This window comes from Colossoma macropomum, unplaced genomic scaffold, assembly GCF_904425465.1.
Source record: "Colossoma macropomum unplaced genomic scaffold, Colossoma_macropomum, whole genome shotgun sequence".
Lineage (NCBI taxonomy): Eukaryota > Metazoa > Chordata > Actinopteri > Characiformes > Serrasalmidae > Colossoma > Colossoma macropomum.
The window spans coordinates 41,312,990-41,335,920 of NW_023494791.1; the positions used below are offsets into that span (position 1 = coordinate 41,312,990).

At 41.0% G+C, this 22,931-nt stretch overlaps 3 protein-coding genes across 5 annotated transcripts in view; 1 reads left to right on the plus strand and 2 right to left on the minus strand.

Moving 5' to 3' along the window:
- Window positions 1-1,492: 1,492 nt before the first annotated feature.
- On the minus strand, window positions 1,493-9,323 carry dact2 (dishevelled-binding antagonist of beta-catenin 2). Its single transcript, XM_036575088.1, has 4 exons — window positions 8,956-9,323; window positions 5,442-5,574; window positions 4,901-5,197; window positions 1,493-4,230 (listed from the first exon to the last, which is right to left on the minus strand). The coding sequence occupies exons 1-4, from the start codon at window positions 9,223-9,225 to the stop codon at window positions 2,360-2,362; spliced, it is 2,571 nt and encodes an 856-aa protein (XP_036430981.1). The 5' UTR covers window positions 9,226-9,323; the 3' UTR covers window positions 1,493-2,359.
- A 1,724-nt stretch (window positions 9,324-11,047) lies between these two features.
- On the minus strand, window positions 11,048-18,233 carry LOC118810930 (eukaryotic translation initiation factor 3, subunit 6 interacting protein). 2 transcript variants are annotated; one of them, XM_036575090.1, is made up of 15 exons: window positions 18,091-18,233; window positions 16,625-16,667; window positions 16,219-16,432; window positions 16,006-16,085; window positions 15,639-15,700; window positions 15,436-15,505; window positions 15,213-15,286; window positions 14,853-15,024; window positions 14,057-14,211; window positions 13,746-13,916; window positions 13,280-13,413; window positions 12,936-13,109; window positions 12,452-12,641; window positions 12,197-12,277; window positions 11,048-11,520 (listed from the first exon to the last, which is right to left on the minus strand). In XM_036575090.1, exons 1-15 carry the CDS (start codon window positions 18,115-18,117, stop codon window positions 11,446-11,448), a joined length of 1,722 nt encoding a protein of 573 aa, XP_036430983.1. In that variant the 5' UTR covers window positions 18,118-18,233; the 3' UTR covers window positions 11,048-11,445. The 2 variants fall into 2 exon arrangements, with proteins under 2 accessions (XP_036430983.1, XP_036430984.1); XM_036575091.1 differs by lacking the exons at window positions 16,006-16,085; window positions 16,625-16,667; window positions 18,091-18,233 and having other exon boundaries at window positions 16,219-16,297.
- A 3,907-nt stretch (window positions 18,234-22,140) lies between these two features.
- smoc2 (SPARC related modular calcium binding 2) overlaps window positions 22,141-22,931 on the plus strand; it is a 66,334-nt gene continuing 65,543 nt past the window's right edge. Inside the window, exon 1 of one of the 2 annotated variants that reach the window (XM_036575092.1) lies at window positions 22,141-22,702. In XM_036575092.1, coding sequence (XP_036430985.1) covers window positions 22,622-22,702 — 81 coding nt within the window. In that variant the 5' untranslated portion in view covers window positions 22,141-22,621. The remainder of the gene's footprint in view (window positions 22,703-22,931) is intronic. The other variant, XM_036575093.1, reaches the window with a different exon arrangement.

Here is a 22,931-nt window from a genome sequence, read left to right on the forward strand (position 1 = left end):
CTTTTCAAAAATACCTTTCACACATAAAGTGGGACTTAAAAGTTTGTGATCCCTTTAAAATGTTCTAGAGTTCTGCAAAAAATAAACCTAAAACATATTCAGATTTTCACACAAATCCTGAAAGTCGATAAAGAGAACTCAGTTAAACAAATGAGAGAAAAATATTATGCTTGGTCATTTATTTGTTGAAGAAAATGATTCAGTATTATAAAGAACAGGGATCGATCAAAGTCAGATCTTCATAGCAGATGTCTGAAGAAGTGCATCATGGCATGAACAAAGGAGATTTTTGAAGACCTCAGAAGAAGAGTTGCTCATGCTTATCAGCCTGGAAAGGGTTACAAAACCATCTCTCAAGAGTTTGGACTCCACCAATCCACAGTCAGTCAGATTGTGTACAAATGGAAGAAATTCAAGACCATTGTTACCCTCCTCAGGAGCGGTCAACCAATAAAGATCACACCAAGACCAAGCAGGCGAGGTCACAAAGGAACCCAAGGTAACTTCTAAGCAATGAAAGGCTTCTCTGACAGTAGCTAATGTCAATGTTCATTAGTCCACCATCAGAGAGCACTGAACAACAATGGTGTGCATGGCAGGGTTGCAAGGAGAAAGACGCTACTCTCCAAAAAGAACATTGCTGCTCATCTGCAGCTTGCGAAAGATGACATGGACAAGCCAGAAGGTTACAGGAAAATTGTTTTTTTGGGCAGATGAGACCAAAATAGAACTTTTTGGTTTAAATGAGAATCATTATGTCTGCACAAAGGAAAACACCACAACTTATCCCATTAGTGAAACATGGTGGTGGTAGTATCTTGGTTTAGGCCTGGGTTGCTGCATGTGGGACCAGGACATCTTTCCATCATTGATGAAATAATGAATTCTGAATAATTTAAGAGAATTCTAAAGGAAAATGTCAGGACATCTGTCTGTCACACCAGATACTGAAAGCAAAGGTTCACATACTTTTGCCACTCACAGATATGTAATATCGGATCATTTTCCTCAGTAAATAAATGATCAAGTATACTATTACTGTCTCATTTGTTTAATCAGTTTCTCTTTATCTACTTTTAGGACTCATGTGAAAATATGATTGTTTTAGATCATATTTATACAGAAATATAGAACATTCTAAAAGGTTCACATTCAAGCACCACTGTATGCAGAAACACCTACAATGGTCTAAAGTCTGGTTTGCTCACACCTAGTCCCTCACATGTTGGTGTTGTGTGGTTTATTGCTCTTCCCGCACACAAAGTATCTGCACACAAGGTCATTCAGTGCGAATGGCCGTAGAAAACTCATCAAATGCTCATATTATGTGGGTTAATTGTCTGCTAGATAAACTCTTGCACACTTTTACCCCTCAGGTGGTGTATAAAGCTGTTAAAAAAGTGATAAATACTTCCACTGCCTGCAATTACATTTCATTGTTTTTCAGATGTGCAAACAGCCTTAGGGAGTATGGAGTCCACGGACCACCTCATTTAAGCATTAAATAGCGTTTATTTTGCAAAAAGAATAAGATGCATAGCAAGAAATCAATGTGCAAAACAATTACACAAAAGAACGATTTGGAACAAAATACAAGAAGGTATCACCGTCCATTAAAACTGAAATGTTTTTACAAGATTAGTTTTTGGTGCTTTTGGAAAACAAAAAATAGTTTACAATGCACATTCTGCACGTATAATTCCTATGCAAAGATCAGAGACCATCCTATTTAATTTCCAGTCATAACAGCCATTCCAGTTATGTACACATTAGTCATTTTTCAGCATCAGGAAGAAAAAAATATGAAAACATTTAACTGAAAATTACACAGCCTCAACAACAAAGCATAATATCAGAATTTTCAGTATGTGCCGGGTCCCCCCTTTGCCTTTAGCTTCCATTCTTTTTGAGTAAATTGCTTTCAAAAAGACGTTTTTGTCAAAGAAGTAATATCTCCTGAAAATGAATAACTTGTACTCACTGACTCATTTTATCTGAAAATTAAATAAATGAAGAGAAGGTCTCCGACTTCTGCACAGTCCCATATACATTTCCGTTTTTGGGTCATCCTTTTTTTCTTTAATAGGCAATCAAAGTAGTCTTTGGGTGGTAAGGTATAAGAGTAGCTGCCCATTCTCAGTCTCAGCTGAGGTGTAGATGGCAACTAAAAACACACTACACTGGCTAAACAAAGGTAACTGTATATTTAAGATGAGTGAACATCAGCAGTCACTTTTCCAAGAACTTCGTTGAATTATGTAAAGAAGTGGTTCCTAATCATGGTCCTGGACTACTGCTGCTACCTTTTAAAGAGTCTGTGAGAATACTGAGAACAGCTGATCCAAAGTGGGTTGGAGGACTACACCAGCGTCATGACTTTAAGCGAAGCTGGCTGAAAGCGGCGGATTTTCTTCTTCAGCGCTCTGGAGGCTTTGATGCGGCATGCCACTGGCTCTGGTCGAGGATGTTGCTGCAGGGACAGCCCAGCCGCTGTTGGCCCAACTGCTGCCTCGGCCCACACCAGATCCCCTTCGTCTTCCTCCTCCTCTAAAACATCGTCGTCATCCAGCGACAGGCTGCTATCTGAGTCAGAGGCAGTCCGGGACTCCAGGCTGGACTCGCTGTCTCCAAAACGGTTGGTCGTATAGTCGCTCAGCTCTCCCTCGCTACTCTCTGCAATGGTGGAGTGGAAGAGGGAGGCACACTCTGCCGAGTACTCTGAGAACTCTGACTCGCACCTTGGTGGGTAGCGGGTGCAAGGAGGTGCAGGTGGGTACCTGAAGTTCATGTCACTAAAGTAGGAAGAAGACGACAGAGAGGGTTGGAGTGGACGAGGAACAACACCCCAGTGACCCGAGTGGGGTCTCATGTTAACATTTCTCGCCATGCCTGGCTTTTGCATGAGTCTGTGGGAAGATACCTCCTTGGATCTTTGGTAGTGGGTCGAGACACCAGGCGGGAGCTGGATCTCTGAGGCAGAAGGCCACTTTCGAGAGCTCTGCTTCTTTCTGGGTTGGCAAAGGGAAGGGTTGCCCAGGTCCGGTAACTGGGCCTTCCGGGGCCTGGTGGACTTCTGCTGGGTCTGGGACTGAAGGTGAGCAATACAAGGATTACCAGATCCTAGTAGACTGGACTCTGAGCAAGATCGAACCCGAGCCTCCCGAAGGTGACCATCTATCCTCTCTTTTTCTGCACTGGTCAGCTTTGTATCCTTATCGACATGTGCCTTAACGCTGTACCCTCTGTCCTTCTCCTGCTCTCGAAAGCAGTGCTTCTGCTGGTGCTTCTTACCCAGAGGTTTCTCATTATTCCTTTTACGAAGCTTTACTGCTTTTGTCTTTTTGTCTGCCTGATGCACCTTCACCCTCTGAGACCCTGCCGGTACAAACTGGGCACATACAAATTCAGATTGTGTACGAGTGTGACCTCCATCGCTGCTTTTGTTCTCCTCATTGCTGGAGATCAAGATTCTTTCTGGAGGTTTTGAGACCAGCGATGCAGCCTTAAAGTCATCTTTATTTTTATGATCAAACTGAATGCTTTGCTTTTTGTCCTCAGTTTTCTCTCTGACTTTGGTCATGGGGCACATCTCTACAGTTGCTTTGCGATCCCTGGTATTTGGGGGACACTGAACATACCACATCTGGTTGGATTCTTCTAATCTATAGCCAGACAGGTTCACTTGTTCTTGACCAATGTTTCTTGGTGTTGAATTCTTTCCAGCCACTACATGATTTTCTAAAACCACTGTTTTCTGTTGTAGGGTACCCAGCACTTCAGCAACTCTCACATGTCCATAGTTCACTTCTTGAGCTTTGGAACCAATTAGTTCATGGGCGTCACCACCAGAAAGAGGGATCTCGCTCTGGAGGTTCATCCTACTGGAGCTACGCTCGACCAGTTTAACAATGTAACCTACAGGTGTAGGACCAGGTAGCTCGTGCTTGGGAAGTGTGTCCTCAGCAAGTCCCATTTGGGTCTTATTCTCTTGGGCCTCAAAGGCCACGGGCCCTCCCTGATCTTCACTAAGAGTGAAGATGGGACTCTGTAGGGCCACCGCGTGCAAGGGGCTAGGGTAGCGATATACTTCCGTACCATTGCGGGATACAAGGTTGCTTTGATATTTGGGGTCCAAGGTGGGATTGCAGAGGTTACTGCAAAGGTTGGATGTCTTCACGTCAGCAGGCTTACAGTAGCCAAAACCAGGGCTCATCACTCTGTCAAGATCACCTGAAAAAAAAAAAAAGATGAGAAAAAAACTTTAGGTTAAGACATATAAACTTGGAAGATCAATCCTTACACATTTGAGAATCTCAAAGCAATTGCCTACATTTTTTCTCTGTTTGCTTTTTTAATCCATAATTGTAGTACATGCCATTCCAATCCAGCTCTTAAGAATGGGAAATATCAGAATATATAACTTTTGGTAGCCTACAATAATATATTCCAGTCATCTCATCAGCCTTTTAGTTTTTGGTCATATAATCATGAATATATTGTAGTTGTCACCAAACAGTAATATGTTCCAGGGTCCATACAAGGAACACTTTAATATTTTAGTGCATTAATACAGAATTTAACTGGTTTGTGCGCTCATAACTGTGCATATATTATGTACTTCACAATGGCTTTGAAAGTGGATCAGGCAACCATGTTTTATGACAGGAACAATCGATATTTGATTGATATTTTGATGGGCCACATTTCTTACCAGTATAAGATTAATTACTGATCAATGACATTTGGTTACTGGCCTAAAGATTTTGCCAACATTTGCATCCCTATACCTGAATACTGGATTTAGAAACACTGAAGTATTCACTAATTAATACCATTAATCCCTTTTGTCCTTTTGTACAAGCACACAGTACATGTAAACACTATCCATTTTCACACTCACCTGTTGAGACAGGTCTCTGTCTGGCTCTTTCTGAGCTAACAGAAGTTGTACGTATTCCGCTGCTTCCCAGTCGCACTCCCAGCCCTCGAGGAGCATCCGACTGAGCTGTGGACTCGTCTGCGGAGCGTCGACGGGACACATCAGGCTGCCCTGTAGTGCTATGGCTGTGGGGAAATGAGGGACCTGAGGAGAGTGGGAGCAAGCTGGCTTGGGACGAGGATGAGAGGCACTCACTGTAGACAGATGTACAGGAGTTGGACAGAGAGCCCAAACCACCGTCACTGAGCTCATAGAAACCTAAAAGAAGAAATGACCATTATTAGACTCAATGAATAAACAATTTCTGCATTTAACCTCTTGACCCTAGACTTGTTTAGACAACTTATTCAGTAACTACTATGAAACTAATATGTCAGAATGGTGAAGAAATGAACACTATACTATACTATACTATACTATAGGCACTTAGAGTTAAAAAGGTATGCATTTTTTCCTCTTCCTGCTTTTGGATTGCAGGTAATGTTTGTATTTATCTGTTCACCTGAGCTGGGTCTGCTGTCACTCTCCAGGTGTTCAGCAGAAGCTTTACACACGTCCAGTTTGAGCTCGCTGATCTGCTGATCCAATTGCTGCAGGTGTGTCTTCAGTCCAACATCCTGCCTGCGCAAACGTGTCTATAGACAACAAACACAATAGCTGGTCAGCACAGAGACGTTGGCTTGTTTCCTGTTGTCACTGCTATTCAGTGTGGATGCTGCAACTGGAGTATGGATGGAGTAAAATGTTATTGGTTCTGTCCATCTCATGCAACACATGCTGTCCATAGATCATCTTTGGGCAAGACCAATTACATAATCAATAAAACAGACCCTGCATAAGTATGTACAACCCTGTGCAAAAGTCAGAGACCCCCCTTTATATTTAATTTATTTAATTTGTCAAGTCACTTTTTTCAGTGTCAGGAAAAAAGCATAAAATATACGTATTACAATAACGAAAATTACATAGAGTATCACTTTTTCTGTATTGTGTCCACTCTTTGCTTTTACTACAGCTTCCATTCTTTTTGCTTCCAGTGTTTTAAAATACCATATGCTTATGAATGTATAAATATCCATATCTCAACAACAATTGAGAAAAGGAAGCTTAATAAGACCAGCACGGTAAATAAAGTCTAACCCAGAGCTCACCAATTCCAGCGGAATTTGGTGGTTTTCCTCCTTAAACACATCTGTCTCAACCCAGCGGTTAATTACCAGGTTTAGTCGGTGTGTTAGAGCAGCTGTGCTGGATTACAGCCTTCCAGGACTGGAACTGATGACCCCAGGTCTTGCAACTAAAGCGAATAATGAATGACACAAAACAACCAGTACTGCATATCTAGGCCTAAATAACTAGGCTATTGACCAAAGAAGGAAACAATGGAACCAGACACTTGAAGATCTTTAATGAATGACACAAGTCTCCTGTGGTTATACGACGTTCGGGGGAAGGAAAGAAGAAAGAGGGAGTGTAGTTGACCATTAACCGAGCAAGGACAAGGGATGGCCTGGGGGTGCAATGCTGTAGGTTCATTCTCCCCCGCAGAGAACCACAGGCCATTGTGTACTCAAACACGAGGCAATACAACACCAAGCCAAATATTGGACTGGAGTGATCTGACTAACCCCTACAAGCCAAATACTGAGTATAGAGAGTCTTGTTTTTGGACATGAGGTATTGAGTTAGTAACATCAATACCTCATGATCAAGATATTGGTCAAATTGGCCTAGAATCTGGATGTAGCTTTCATAATTTATTTTCATTTAAATTAATTTACGTTATGTACGTTTATTAATTTACCAAATAACCTGCGATTTTTTGTGTGAATGAATGATCCAAAATAGGCATTTAAACGCAATTTAAAAACAAAGTGACTTCATGCAATATTCTTACATCTTTATGTCCATGCTGCTGGCCTTGGCCAGGAGTATCCACTCTGATTTCAGTTCTGCCCTTAGTGGACCTGCCTTAGAAACCAACTGTGAATCTTTTATCAACCACTCCCCTGCATGACTGGTGACTTGCATGTTATTACAAAGCAGTGCAAACCCCTTTAACAGGGACCACTGTTGCGTAAAACTTCTAATTCATTGAAAGGAAATGTGCCCTCTAGAAGAACTCAACCTGGCTACCTAGTGCTTTACATAGGTCATGAAACAGTGGCTTCTACACCTTAAGGCCCATGGAAACGCCGAAAGTTTAAAATAGAGCAGTCACTCCACAGTCCGTACAGACCATATTTGCAAACTAATGTGTAAAAATAACTGGTTTTGAATTCATTTTTCTGATGTCACAAAACACAACAGGTTTACAGATCAGCCATAACATTAAAACCACCTTGATGTTTCTATAATAGCTGTCCATTTAACAGGCTCCACATACCATATAGGTGCACTTGTAGTTCTACAATTACAGACTGTAGTCAATCTGTCGCTTTTCATACTTTGTTAGCCCCCTTTTACCCTGTTCTTCAGTGGTCAGGACGCCCACAGGACCACCACAGAGTAGGTAGGGCTGAATGATTTGGGGAAAAATACCTAACTGCAATTTTTCTGACTGATACTGTGACTGATTTCATTTGCGATTATTTTCTGTCCAGGCCTGTTATTTTGGCCAAGAAGACCAGAATATCCACTTTTTCTGGCTTGAGATTTGGACACTAAACATGCCAGACTGCCAGTTAGTTGTGTTTGTGACATCACAGCATATAGTTTGGTTGCTTCTGATTGGTCCAACTCATCCAAACCTTTCAGCCCTACCACAGAGCAGGTAGTATTTGGGTGGTGGATCATTCTCAGTACTGCAGTAACACTGACGTGGTGGTGATGTGTTAGTGTGTGTTGTGCTGGTATGAGTGGATCAGACACAGCAGTGCTGCTGGAGTTTTTTAACACCTCAGTGTCACTGCTGGACTGAGAATAGTCCACCAAGCAAAAAATGTACAGCCAACAGCATCCTGTGACCACTGATGAAGGACTAGAGGATGACCAACACAAACTGTGCAGCAACAGATGAGCTATCGTCTCTGACTTCACATCTACAAGGTGAAACAGGGTGTGGACTCACTCTCCACTCCAGCAGCACTGCTGTGTCTGATCCACTTGCATCAGCACAACACACATCGTCCCTGCCCTTGACTTGCCCCTCAGGAGTCTGGACCCACATTTCTGGAAAGCTACTTCGAGACACTGTCTATTGAAACAGTGCTATGCAAAAACTGAACTGAATTTGAAGCCAACCCAGCAGATAGGCTTCCCCTTCATGACCAGAGTTCACAAAGGTTCAAGCGTCCACTAAGGGGCATCGCGGGGTCAAACAGTGTGGCCAAGCGGGTCAACATTCTGCGGCCATTCTCATTAAACTGGGTTAATCATCAGAGACGGAAACACCCCCCACCTGGCCCATCCCCCCAACCCCCCCCTGCAGTGGACCAACGTGATTTACGAGCCCTGACCACCCCCAGCTATTAAAAAACAACTCGAGTAGGAGTAAAGAGATGTATGTAGATCCAAACCCTCCTTAAGTCGCTCTAGCATTACACCTTCTCACTACATCCTGCATCTATCAGGAACTGAAGCTGGTCAGGAGCCACTCTTCGTGAGGTCTGAGGAACGTTCTAAGTACTTCAGGTTCTGTCACCAAGAGCCAAGGAGCTGAATGAGAAAGCCTACAATGGCTCTGATTTAAAAAATAATATTTATTTCATAACAAGTATACTTCTTATTCTCCAGCTGCTTGTTGGAATTTTCCCGTTCCACCTTAAATGGTGCAGCAGTTACATTCTGGCGCCTCTGGTCTCAGACGCCAGAATGTAACTGCTGCACCATTTAAGGTGGAACGGGAAAATTCCATCAAGACGCTAGGATAGCCAACTTCAACCTCGTGCGAATATGACTAGTTTCTACCCACTTCTCCCCAGAACTGTCTATGTTCACTAAAAACCTGCACTTTTCTAACACATATTACCTCAAACTGTGAGCTAACCCCCCAAAAAAGTACTTTTCCCCCTCACCAGTTGTTGTTTAAGGGCAGTGAGCGTCGCCTCCAGCCGCTGCTCCTCGGTGTTCGTGTCCGACTCTCTGTTATTTAGATGAGAAAAGCTGACTGGCTTCTCCTTGTCCATCCGAAGTGCCCAGCGGACCATGTCGCTCTGTTTCTCCCTCAGAAAGTGCAGCTCCTGCAGCCCGGCCAGCGCCGCCTGCAGCCTCTCCCCGACTCGCCCGCGGTCCACACCCGCAGCCGCGCTCAGCAGCTCCGTCCCGGCTACTTTTCTACTCAGCATTTCGGCACAAGATGCAAAGACATTATCCAGAGAATACGAGATACATCCAGCGTGGCTCACCGAAGCAGAGGCAGAGTCACTGTATGGCGTGAATGACACTGATTTCATTAAGAGTGAGCAGGGGAGTGTAAACCCCGCCCACATTTAAACCAGGACCGTCATACGGGACAGCCATTGGGCAGGAGTGGTTTTAAGCTCCACCCACACGTAATATGGTAATATGGGATGTGCCATTGGCTGGGAACATTTGCAGGCCACGTTTGGTATTGATATTAAATTTGGAAGTTATTGGGAGCAAGAAGGAATTATTTTATTAATTTTTAACAATTCCAGCCAAATTCCATAATTTCAAATATCCACTAAACCAGTTTATTCCTGAATGAACTGGATTCCCTTGGATTCCTTAAAACCTACAGGAAAGAAGCATCTGCTGAAATAGTTTTCTTGTTTTCTATAGGCTATATAATTAACCCCTATATGTTTATTATGTCATTTTAAAATGGTATTTTTTATGTAATAATATGGTTAATCCTTTGTATTGATAATTATATGTATGTAGAATGTTCTTAATGGTTTGCCTGGTTAAATTAATTGCTAAATAGTAATAATGACAAAGAAACAGTATAGTATAAAATGTATAGTGCCTTTCACAATCCCAAGGTAAATAAAACATAAAAAATATGTAATATTCCTCTGATTTTGTATATTTCAAACTCAACATACTTTACCTTAGCTGTTGTATATACACATTGTTCACATTAAAAGTAAGCCACTCACATTTCTTGGGACAATCATGTTGAATGTGCCATGGCTTGCAAAGGGAGTAAAGACCAAGGAATCTCCCACTGAGGAAAAACATCTGTCCATCTGTCCAACTCTCATTTATTACCAAGCGGGTTGCAGAAACTGAATTTCTCTAACGTCTAATTTTAAACCAGCCACATGAAGGTGCAAATCAATATTTCAGTCGTCATTGAAAACACACTGGCTCTGAGTATTTCACTCATACATGTTTGGCCTCATGCAGAGGCTATGATTAGTTGACCACTGGAAACGTACACAACTAGCGACCTCTAGTGTTCGAACAATGAAGTTGCAGATTGTGAAAGGCCACATCAAACCAACCTCCCTTATGGGCCCAGGACTGCCCCCTAACCATGCATTCACCATTGCACTGCTGCAGTACAGGGTTTTAGTCTTTCAGTTCTATTCAAATATCCCCAGCATCCTGAAACCAATGGTTTTTAATACTGGTCCTGGAGAACCACGGCTTAATGTAATCCTTGCTTTTTCCCCCCTAACAGATAACCTCCTTTCATCCTGTAGTGCTCTTGGCAGCACAGACTATTAAAGGTTTGGTGCTAGAAGTGGGCATAGGACAAAAATATAACATCACAATACTTGAACACATTTTCACAATACACGTTATGCATCACTAGTTTTTCTTAGGTTTGCTAAGTTGAAACAAACAAAAAAAGAAGCACTAATGCTACATAAAAAAAACAAAAAAACAAAAAAAAACACTATGTACTCACTGATTTGTATTCAACCATTTACATACCACGCTGCACTAAATCCAATTACATGGGACTAATTATGCTCTCTTTGTAGCAAAACATGCAGCATAAGAATACTGATGTAATTTATGATAACGATAAATATCGCCATACTGCCCACCCATTGTTGGTACAAACATTTTCTGAAATGTAATGAATTCTGGGTTTCCAGATTCAGTTTCACAGTTTGAATACAACATATTTAAAATGGTATCAATGTCAAAATGACAAGATTAAATCTTGAAGGGAAAGAAAAAAGAACTCAATGTATTCACCACATCAACTTTAATTAACCTTTTTTAACCTACAAAAAGAATTTAATTGGCCCTGTTTGGTTTATGACTTGAGAAGTCAGCGAAAAATAAAACACACAAATTGGATCAGATTGGCCGCTGACTGATGTAATAAGATCCGGGAAGAGACCACATCTGCTTCATCTGTGAGAAAAGGGTTTGCTCTTGATCAGTTAGTAAGTGTCAGAGTTGGACCACTGCACCCTCTGGTCTCCTTCCCACAAAGCTTTGCAGTGTAATGATCATCATTCAATGGTTAGAGCGTTCAAAGAGCCACCCGCCACCATAATGATGATCCCTACTATGCTTCAGGAAACCAAGTCCAGATGGCTGGTGGGGTATCAGAGGTGCTGTTGATGAGGTGATTGGCTTTATGTGGCCCGTGATGTGCTGCTGCTGGAGCCAGATGAGCTAGTTACGTTCATCTTCTTCAGGGTGCGGTTCAGCTAGAATGACAAAGACAGATGAGTAAGTCAAATTATGTTCTCTATTCCAATCAATTCTCATGAACGCTAAAAGCCTTGCCAGACAGCAGTTAAGAGTCGTGAATCAGAAATCGTAATGCATTTTTCTTCCATGTGGTGATGTTCTTTTAAATGAAACATGCTGTCAGGGAGGGTCTATGAACTATGTCCTTTTTTTTTGTTTTTTTTTTTAAAAGGTCAATGATAAGTGGAGGCAGGTTAACCTTTTCTGTAGCAAAAAATCAGATGTTTCAAAGGTTGGCAAATGTCATTACATCTTGAAGGAACATCAGAAAAGAGTGCTGCTGTTGCTATGAGGCATGTCTAATATGTGCTAACAAAGACAATGAGTCTTCAAGCTCTTATGGACATATGCTTTTCCAGCTGCTATTCCCGCCCGTTCTCGGCCAAAAAATTAATAGTGAACTTAAAGCGGAGTGCAAATTGACATGTAAATGGCTGCATGCGCATGCAAAATGAGTGTCCGCACAGAATAGTTACAAGTCATTGCTGCAACATGTCCACGCAATACTACATCTACTCTACAGTTAAGCAAAATTTCTCACTGAATAAAGAGTATAACAATGTCACTGTTTTCAATGCAGGCACATGAAGGGTCAAAGAATGCTTTTTTTTTTTTAAAAGAAAAAAGGCTTACCTCTTCAAACTTGTGGATCTGTCGGATAAAGAAGTCTCCATAACGACGTGCTACCTTGGTGTCTGCAATGTGGATCATGTCCTGAAGAGAGATGGGAGCATAAGCCCAAACTGCACCACTGACCAAAACATTTAGCTATCTTTATATGCACTGAATCTGTATCTACAGTGTAAAATATCAACTGGAAATGACTGCAATATATTCTTTTGGTTACATATATTTTATAACCATCCATCCTTCCATCCATACACACACCTTGTCAATGTAGAAGTCAACTTCAGAGGCAGACTGGAACTCTCCGTCCAGGGCTGAGATGCCACTGGTCCAGACCAGGTTCTTCATCTTGTGTTTGAAAACAAGCAGCTGAATCCGGAACTCCTGCTCAGTCATGTCCAAAAAGCCGGCAAGCTTAGCCACGGGCATAGTGGTGTAGAGCTTCAGAAAACTGCAGGACAGAAACAAACAAACAAACAAACAGATTATAAGCCTTTGTGGCAGTTTAGAGTTTTGTCCTAGTGGACATCTATTGGAAGAAGAACTAGAAAAATATGCCATTCTGTTTTCAAATAACAACAAAAACATAAAACAAAATCAAGGGAGAAACATCTGGCACCCAGACTCTGCCATTACCTGGAAGCCAAATGCGTCGAACTACACCATATTTCTCTAAAATCCAGAGTTCAATGTTTTTTTTTCCAGAGGAAAAAAATTTTTAAAGGGCTCTATAAAAAACACACACCTGCGGATGGTGGAGAGCTGTGCCTGCTGCTGTACCTCCTCGGCGAACACTTTGAGCTGCTGCTGGAATGGTTCTTTATGGTAGTTGGGATGAACGTTGTCATAGTTGGGCACAACAGGGGAAAGAAACTTAGGACAAGCAAAGCTGAACAGCTCCTCAAACACCTGCAGATCTCTGTCACAAACAGATACACAAGGAAGCAAATTAATACAAGGTTTAAATGTTTGTAATACAGATCCATATAATGTCCATGTAATCCAGAGATGACGACTTGGGAATATCGCTTCCCTCCATATTGCACCCTTAGTCATGTGTACAGGATGCGTGAAGTGTGCATGCCTCACCCTTTCTGCATACGCAGCATCTTGTCTCCGTATTTCTCTCGGAGCTGTGTGTGGATGCTCTCATCAATGCGCATAGGGTACATGGTCAGAGCGATGGCCAGCAGCCCATGCATCTGTTCATTCTGCTTGTTAATCTGAAAAACCAAGTTCAGTAAAGAGCAAAGTTAAACAATATATTTTTAAACTAAGGTCTGTTGTTAATAACATTACTAAGCATCCTACACTAGAAAATTCTTGTCTATATATGTACAGAAGCCTCTTAGTATAACCTTTCTTTAGCTGTAGCACGTTGGGACTCACACATTCAAGCATCCTAACAACACCAAAACCAGTCACTAATATTTCATAACTGTATTCGTCAAATTCCTCAGTCATTTACAAATACTCACTCTACTTTTCAACATTAAGACCTAACATTAAATCAAGCTCTCCATGATAAAAGCACTGATAAGGGGATTGCACTGACCATCTCGTATTTGTAGGTGGACCTCTGGAACATGTTCCTTGTCCTCTGAATGTAAAGCAGGATGTTGGCAAAAACACGGATGGCATCCTGGTAACGTCTCATCATCAGGTAGGCAAAACCCACATAGTAATAGGTGGTGATCTGGCACTCAGGCACACGTGAGTACATGCTCTGAATTTAAAAAGAGAGAAGCAAGGACAGTTAAGCGTTATAAAAATACATCCCAACAGCAAATACAACACAAAAGGGTGTTTAGTATAACATATGCGCCACTATTGCCAGCAAATGACTATTAAAAACAGATATTTTACCTTCTTGTTGAGTTCAATGTTCTCCAGTACTTTGATAGCTTGGTAGTAATCCCCCAGCAGAGAGTGTAGCCTCAGCAAACCCACCAAGCTGAAGTAGCCCAGCATCTTATACAGTGAGTGACGGCCATATTCTCCAGCCACACTTTCTGGGTCTCCTATAACACATAGTAATGCATATCTCTCATTGAAAAAGTCATAAAATAAAAACTGGTGAACAAAAACTGTCTTGCTTTACTTAAAACTCTCTCCAACACTAGTCAGGACACCCAAACCCACATCTGACCCTAAAAACCTCCTGTCCAATCACAGATTAACAACTGGGAACAGTCCCTGCACCTTTGCCAAGCAAGTGGTACTTTATCAACCTAATTATATTCTACAAGTTTACAGCAATGCTGCTCTTGTATGCCCATGTCGTTAGGCTATGACCCCTAGGCTAATTTATTGTGATCTGTAGGCTTTAGCCTCTCCTTTCAGCACTACTGGGCTCCAGAGTGATCATGATGTAGCCCTCGAATACATATTGGAGACCTATTTGTCTGCTCTTTTCTTTTTTTTTTTTAAAAAGTGTTGCTCCAAAAATACATAGCATTTTAGGAGACAAATTGCCAAAACATGACATTGAAAATTCAATAGTTGATACATCTGACTTGAAAGTTTGTCAAACATATCAACAGTAACTAAGGGGTGGGGCTTAGGGAAGTGTCTGTTTAAATAAAAACAGCTGAGGCCAATACTGTACCGAAGTACACCTGACTAACAACTACTTTCTCCCACTCACTGCCTCCCCTTTTACCTCCACTGGTGTAGACCTCTAGCTGGCGGTTAATGTTACTCTTGTCCACCAGAGAATGCAGCACATTCAGGACACTGTGCACATTCCAAATCTTTGGGTTGTTCCTCAGGAACTCGATCTCCTCCTCAGACTTCTTGGCCGTCTTACAGCGGTACTGACTGAAGGACTGGAACTAGAAAAAAGGCAAAGCAAAATAAAGAATGACAATCCTGTTTCTTGTCCTGGGTCAAGAACAGTTTGTCCACTCTTTACACACCTGTTACATTTCAGCAAATATTACTCACTAATTTACTGAAGACTACCTGTAGCAATTTCTAGTGGTTTACAAAGATTACTGCTTCATGGCTTGATTAGATTTACCTGGTAGATGAACTCATCGATGATGTCCCAGAGCCACTGGTTGGGAAGCTCTAAAGGTGCAGGGCCATCAGCATCTAATATGAATAATGAAGCATTATTAGCTGCTATCCAAGCTTCCTAAATAAATGGAACTGTTTTACTTTACAAATTGTACATTGTACAAAGAATCTTCTGCTCTTTGTTGGCTGTTCAAACGTAAAAAATATTAAAGACTTTGACTTACTGAGGATGTAATTGAAGAGATTGCAGTAATTGTAGTAGGATTCGAACCTCTGATCAAGTGTTGGGCCACCCTATAAAGTTTCACAAACATAAAAAGTATGAATTTATATAATCAACTACTCTTTAAAAGCACTTAATTTGCATTACAGAGGAATAAATCAAGTCAACACATCAAGGTGACTGCTAAAGTACTTAAGTACTTACGCTGACTTTTGCATATATGTGCCTGTAGTACAGCTCCTTGTAAAGGATCAAGAAAACAGCATCTGCAAGAAGGAAGCAAAGTATAAAAACAGATGGTAAGATACTGTCGATGATTGTCTTAGACCAAGATTACTTTTAAATGAATTACAGAAGTACAAAAATGAATTTTCCCCTCACATATGTCTGTCTAAAGTCTGCCACAATAAAACATACTAAGAACCAGCAAACCACTTGTCCAGAAAACCCAATATGTGTAACTATTACCAGTTATCCTACAGAGAACACACGGCAATACCATCAGCACAACAAACGTCTTCATCAATTACAGACTCATTACAAATCTTAAACAAAAAATTTATTAACTCACCATTTCCTACCAGTGAGGCAATGGCTTCTGCCTCTGGCCATGGTGAGGTCTTGAAGAAACGATCAGTTAACTTGTTCCAGCTGAGAATAATTTTTTGAGAAGGGAAAAAAGAAGGAAGATATTTAAGATGACCTTCAAATGAGGGTATTAATGAAACGCCACATTCTCTTAATGAAAAGATTTTCCACCAAACCATGTCTATTATATCTGTACCTGTTCTCATAGACATCCTGGATTTCATAGATCTTCTGTTCGATGCTCTCACTGGAGACACGGTTGGCCTGCAGCTCATAGACCTTCTGGTCGATCAGGTCTGAGATGGTCTTATGGAAGTACTGCAGGAAGTTTTTTATCACTTCAGGGATCACATGATACGTCTGCTGGTGCTCATACTGCCGCTCGTAAGCCAGATCTGCTTTAGGATCACCTGTGGACACATGGAAAGTTTTCAGGTCTTATCTAGACATTTTAAATAGCCATAATGGCATAATTACCTGAAATCAAAAATCAACGTGCAATCAGTCATGGAACTAGTATTTCAGCTGACAAAGTGTCATTGCAGTGTAAGGATGCTGGTCTTCCAGCTGTTCTGATGTCTGTGTGTACTCACACTACTCACCAGTGTGAAAATCATAGTCGCTGGGGTAACTGTAGGGATCATACTGGTAGAAAGAAAAACATAAAATTACTGACACCACATCAAACAGAGCAATGCACCATAATAATCTGAGCTAACGTTTGTTGCACAGCTACTAACAGGACAAAAACAACAGTAGCAATTTACATTACAAGTGATGTGTATGTTGACGCTGATACTAACAAACAGCAGAACAATATTGAGATAAATAAGATATTCGCTTGTACACCCTTTAAAACTCCTTGAGACCACCGGCGGTTCCAAAACGCACTTCGTCATATTCTTCATAACTTTCATATTTCATAAGCTACATTCAAAAGGTGGGTGTCATATGAGAGCTGTAACTGTCTTCTTTCCAGATAAGTAGATGGGTAATGTAATTTTAAACTCTTATAATAAAAAAGCTGAACTGAATTTTTTTTGTCTACTGAAAGTCGACCCATTTTTCCACAAATCTAGGCCATAAACTATAAACAGATGCTGTCTCTCCAGTGATATACTCTGTAAAAATTATTTTTATAAGATAATACAAAAAGAGTGTCTAAGATCTTTGGCTTTCAGCAGTAAATTGTAAGCATATAGCAATATGTGTACAATCATAAAACACACGTTTGTTTCATTTCAGGGAAGCTTTTACAAATAAATAAATAAAATAAAAATTTACATTTATTTCATGCAGTTACTGAATAATTTGCCTTAGGATTTGCTCATGTAAATTCAGATGGACAAACCAAAACACACCCTGGAGAATAAGGGATTAAGAATTAAATACGTCATTATTAACAATCGCAACTGACGCCTGGGAGGTTAGCTGCTAGCTAAACTAGCAATATGTATGGATGGGAATGGCGCTTTTAGCTACTATTTACACCACCAGACAAAATAATATAACGTTATCCGTATTTCAATCGTTTCTTACCTATATTGAACCTTATTACACAAAACGTGTTGTGATGTTGACGGAAGTTAATTCGTATTAAGGTTTGTTTCATGTTTTGTTCTTGGTTCATATATCAATATGTGCAACGAAGCTCAAATTAGCTTCTTATTCGATTTCCCCAGTCTACCTTAAGGAGTGCAGCAGTTTTATTCTGGCGCCTCAGGTGCTGGAATGCAACTACTACAGCATTTAAGGTGGACCGGGAAAATTCGATCAAGCAGCTGGCGGATCCTGCTGAACCGTCCCGCACACAAAGGTTAGTTAGTGCACGAATGGTCGTTCAGTCAGTGTAGTTAAGAAACTTGCCACGAGCTACAAAGAGCCTTTTAAACATTAATTTTCTCCTAACCGACCACAAACGTCTCCACTCCGAGCTACCGTCTCATAACGGCCCGCTCCGCTAAGCTAACCTCGCCCTAGTTAGCCTGCTAGCACGGCACCATTCAAATGAGAGTATTTTCATGAGAGTCTGAAGCTCCTGAAGTCACACAAAGCTATAAAATCTTACTTCGTCGTCCTCGTTTTGGTAAGACATGGTGAAGTGGTGAGTTTGTGTTTTTCCTGGTTAAAATCAGTGCGTTTAAGCCGCTGTGAGCGCAGCCACGAGTCACCGGCGCCGCGCAGAGACAGAGAGGAAACGGACTGAGCGAACCTTCCGCTTTGGAGGAGAAGATCTACGATAAAAGCTCTCAGAAATGCGCGCAGTTTATAATTACATAATTTTAATGTTTTAACATCTCAGTATGACATCCTGTGGGGTAAAATGAGGCGGAAACGGCGCAGGTCTTAAAACGTGTATGTCATATGATTTATATAATGAATCTGTTTCGAGTTTTATACTCCATATTTCAAGCCCCCCCCCAAACCTACATACCATCTATTGTTTGTTATTACATAAAATAACCGCTCATAAATAAGTGTTTATTATAAGCATGAATAAACATCCTCAGCCAAAACCATATTCTCTTTCTTTTGCAACAATACACATTTTCTTGTTATTGTTTTTAGCGTCACCACCACCACCTCCACCACCACCACCACCAACAACAATAATAATAACAATAATAATAATAATAATAAAAATAATAATACTACCTATAAGAACAATAATTGTTATAACTTTAAATTTATTGTGAGAACGTTAAGAAAATTACAAAATTACTCATAATTATTGGCCAGGAGAGGTCGCTTCAGAGATTTGTGCCAAAAGCTCAAAATTGGTGTCAAAAGTTGCTCACAAATCCTTGTATTTTGCATTTTAATAAAATTTCGGTTTACTCATATTGTTCAAGAACTGAACCTTAAAACTTTTTTCTAAGTAATTCTAACCATGTTGCTAAGGAACAAATGTATTCTTTGCATATGTGAAGATTAAGAACATAATTAAAAAAAAAAAAACAACAACTTCAATTTAGATTCAGGTCCATTTATTTCTTCTCATGTAACTTTACGTTTCTTAAGGGAAACTGTTATAACTGAATTATACATTTTCAGAACTGCAGCGTTAAAGTCTTCCAGCAGAGGGCGGCATTTCTCCATATTGGATATTCGAGGGAACTTCGTGAGCAGCGTCCTTAAGCAAGTTGCAGCCAGAGGTGGGTTAGTGGTCTTCAAGCAGAAGTTCAGGTACTTTTGTTATAGATTAAATAATCGTTACATTAAAAAATAGTAGCTATTAAAACCCAAAAATCAGATCCAGAAAAGTTCCCTATGGAATTACAGTGGACATTTTTAGCATCCAGCATCCCTAAGAAAGTTAAGTTTACACATTACTTTACTTATAAATATACTTAAGATCATGTAAAACTATTATCATCTATACTCAGGACAGGGCAAATTCACAGTAAAAATGTAATTAAATACTTCACGATCTAACAATGGCTTTCCAAAAAACATCTTCAGTAGAAGTACGAAAGTGCCAGGCTAATAAATTATACTTAAGTACTGAGAACTGTAGTAAATCTTGAATCTATCAGCAAAAAAAAAATGGTTTGTTATGCTCTGCTCTTCTATTTGCAATGTATTCTTAGTCTAAATCAACATGGTAAACTTTAGACGTAACAGAAATGACCACTACAGATGTTGTTACCAAATGTAACTAAAAGAAATTCAACACAAAAGAAGACTGTAACTGAATAAGAAGTGAAAAAGTAGAGGTTTTATACATCGAACATTTCAGTGAAAGCAGAAATCCATCAGAATTTTACTTGGAACTACTTATTACCTCTGCATGTGAATCAGCTCTCTGTTTTCTCATTAGTTGACTTTCATTTTTATTACTGAATTGTATTATTAAATGGAAAGTAATGCTTCAGTAGAGCCTGAATTCATTTCCATTTTCAAATTCATGGGACAGAACAGCAAAAAGTCTGGATGCAGGCTTAAAGCTAACCTAAGTGTTTCTCAATCCATGAGCACCAGACTGTTTCTTGCTTTAATCTCTTTAACCAGTGTCATATGTTACTTTGATCATCAAAAACATCCCAGAGTTCAGTTTCACGTGATTTTGAATTTGCAGCCTAAATTGCGTGTAAGTACACAAAAAAGACTGAGAGTGTTGAAGATGATGGCTGCTGGTCTACCACCAAAGTTTTCACTCTCATAAGAATCCTAAAAGAAGGAATAATGTGGCCCAAACATGCTTGGACAAAGCCAAATCTCAATCACCCTACAGTACTACATAGGTGAAACACTAGCTGCTACACTCACATAGTGCACTGCATGTGCAGTACTAACACTACATTTCTAAATGTATCCAGACTCACCTTACAATGAGTATATTCAGCTACTTTAACGTGTTCCTATTGCTAATAAAGGCTTTCAGCACACAGCTTTGCCAAAATAATGGGATGCACTGGAGCAGCTGCAAAGGAGCCTAACGTCACCATGTCCAATGACTTATGCTAAGCATCTGCTAAAGAGGCACAAAGCCCCCTGCTCCACAGCCCAGTGCTATGTTCTCTGGGGAGATGGAGCTCTATACAATACCTGTGGGATGAGATGGAGTGGAGCTTGTGATCCAGAACTAATCATTCAACATGAGTACCTGACCTCAGTATTGCTCTTGTGGCTGAATGCAATCAAATCCTCACAGCAGTATTCCAACATCTAGCGTAAAGCCTTCCCAGAAAAGTAGAGGTTGTAACTGCAGCAAAAAAGAGAAAAAACTCCATATTAACACCGTTGGTTTGAAATGAAACGTTGCATGAGCATCTGTCTACAAACCTTTTGACATATAGTGTAGGTAAAATAATGGGTTCTACACCTGGTGGTACAAAATTATATATATATTATAGCTTCTTCCCTCAAATACCCTATAGCGCCCTATCATATGGAGCATTTGAGGTTCACATGGCTCCCCGTACAGTGCAATACACAGGTGTAACAGTAAAATAATGGCTTTTGCACCCAAATAGTGCACTGCATATATATATATATATATACACACACATATAATCTGGGATTCACATGGCTGCACCACTGAGGCAAAAGAATGACTCTGTCAGTATGTAGGTGAAATAATGACTTCTGCATCCGAATGGTGCACATTACATTCATTAGGAGACATCTGGGATTCAAATGGCTGCACCACCAAAGTTATATAATGGCTTTTAGACCCAAATAGTCCACTACAGGTCCAATATAGTGAACCGTGTAGGTGAAATAATGACTTCTGCATCCAGATAGTGCCCTATCTGCTTAATGTGGTCTTGGGGCTCAGGTAGCTCCCTACATAATGCACTGCATTGGTGAAATAGTGAAATAATGGCTCCTGTTCTAGAAAAGTGCACTATATGCCTATTAGTGAACGGTGTGAGACTCACTATGAAGCCAAAGCACTGTACGTCATACACACCAGTCAACCATGACGTTAAGACCACCTCCTTGTTTCTACACTCATTGTAGATTTTGTCAGCTCATCTGACTATATAGGTGCACTTTGTAGTTCTACAATCACCTGTTTCTCTGCAGACTTTGTTAGACCACTTTTACCCCGTTCTTCAATGGTCAGGACCCCCACAGGACCAGCAGCACTGCTGTGTCTGATCCACTTGTACCAGCGCAACACACACTAACACACCACAGCCAGGTCAGTGTCACTGCAGTGCTGAGAATGATCCACCACCCAAATAATACCTGCTCTGTGTTGGTCCTCTGGGGGTCTTGACCATTGAAGAACAGGGTGAAAGGAGGCTAACAAATCATGCAGAGAAACAGATGCACTACAGTCTGTAATTGAACTACAAAGTGCTCCTATATAGTAAGTGGAGCTGATAAAATGGACAGAGTGTGTAGAAACAAGGAGGAGGTTTTAATGTTATGGCTGATCGGTGTATGCAGTTGCGAGAAGGCTAATAAAAGACAGGAACAAGATAGCTCTTTTGATGAAAGGAACAGAAAAGCAGAGAAGAGAAAAGAGAAAGAGAGAGAGAGAGAGAGAGAGAGAGAGAGAGAGAGAGAGAGAGAGAGAGAGAGAGAGAGAGAGAGAGACATTTGGAAAGGGTTAGCCGGCGGTGTTTGCTTTAGCTACCAGCATCTAAGAGATTCCTTCCAAACTTACCACCCCGCCTCCCCGAGGGCTGAAGGCTCTGCCTGCATCCGATAAGACATCAGCGCTGACAAACGAGGGGAGGGGAGGGGGACAGAGGGATATAGAGAGGGAGGGAGAGAGAGAGAGAGAGAGAGAGGGAGAAAGAGAAAGAGAAAAAGACTGAGTCTGAGTCTGACCGAAGGCGCTGAGGAGGGAACAGGGTCGGGACACTCCAGAGGGGAATCTCACCAGCCTGCTGAGGAGAATTACCGTTAGCCTTAGCACCTCTCAGAGCAGAAGCCGCTACTAGACTGAACCGCAGAGAAACAGTCGAGCCACGGATAAAACCAGCGCCTTCACCGAACGACAGCGACAGTGATAAAAGAGTAAAGGGAGGATTTGTTGAGAAAAACCTCAGGGCGAAGGTGAAAAGTGTGGAGAAACGCGCTCCTCCCTGCGGACGAAACCGGCTCTCAGCTGCGGCTAAAACCTGAGAGGAGCGGTGAGGATGCGCGCGCGCGTCTCTCTGCTCGCGCTGCTCTGCCTGCTGCTGCACGCGGGGCGCGCGCACAAGTTTTCCGCGCTCACGGTGCGTATAAGGCAAACTTTAAAACATTGTTATTAGGCTATATAATAATAATAATACATAGTGCACCTTAATAACGTCCTTGTGGATTAACCTTTTTTTATTTCGATTTTTTTTGTTCTGCTCTTTTTGTGAAGCCTATATTTACCAGTGTGAATATTGTTGTTGTTATTGTTGTTGTTATTGTTGTTGTTGTCTTAATACTGGAGTTTCAACTCACATTTTTGAGCAA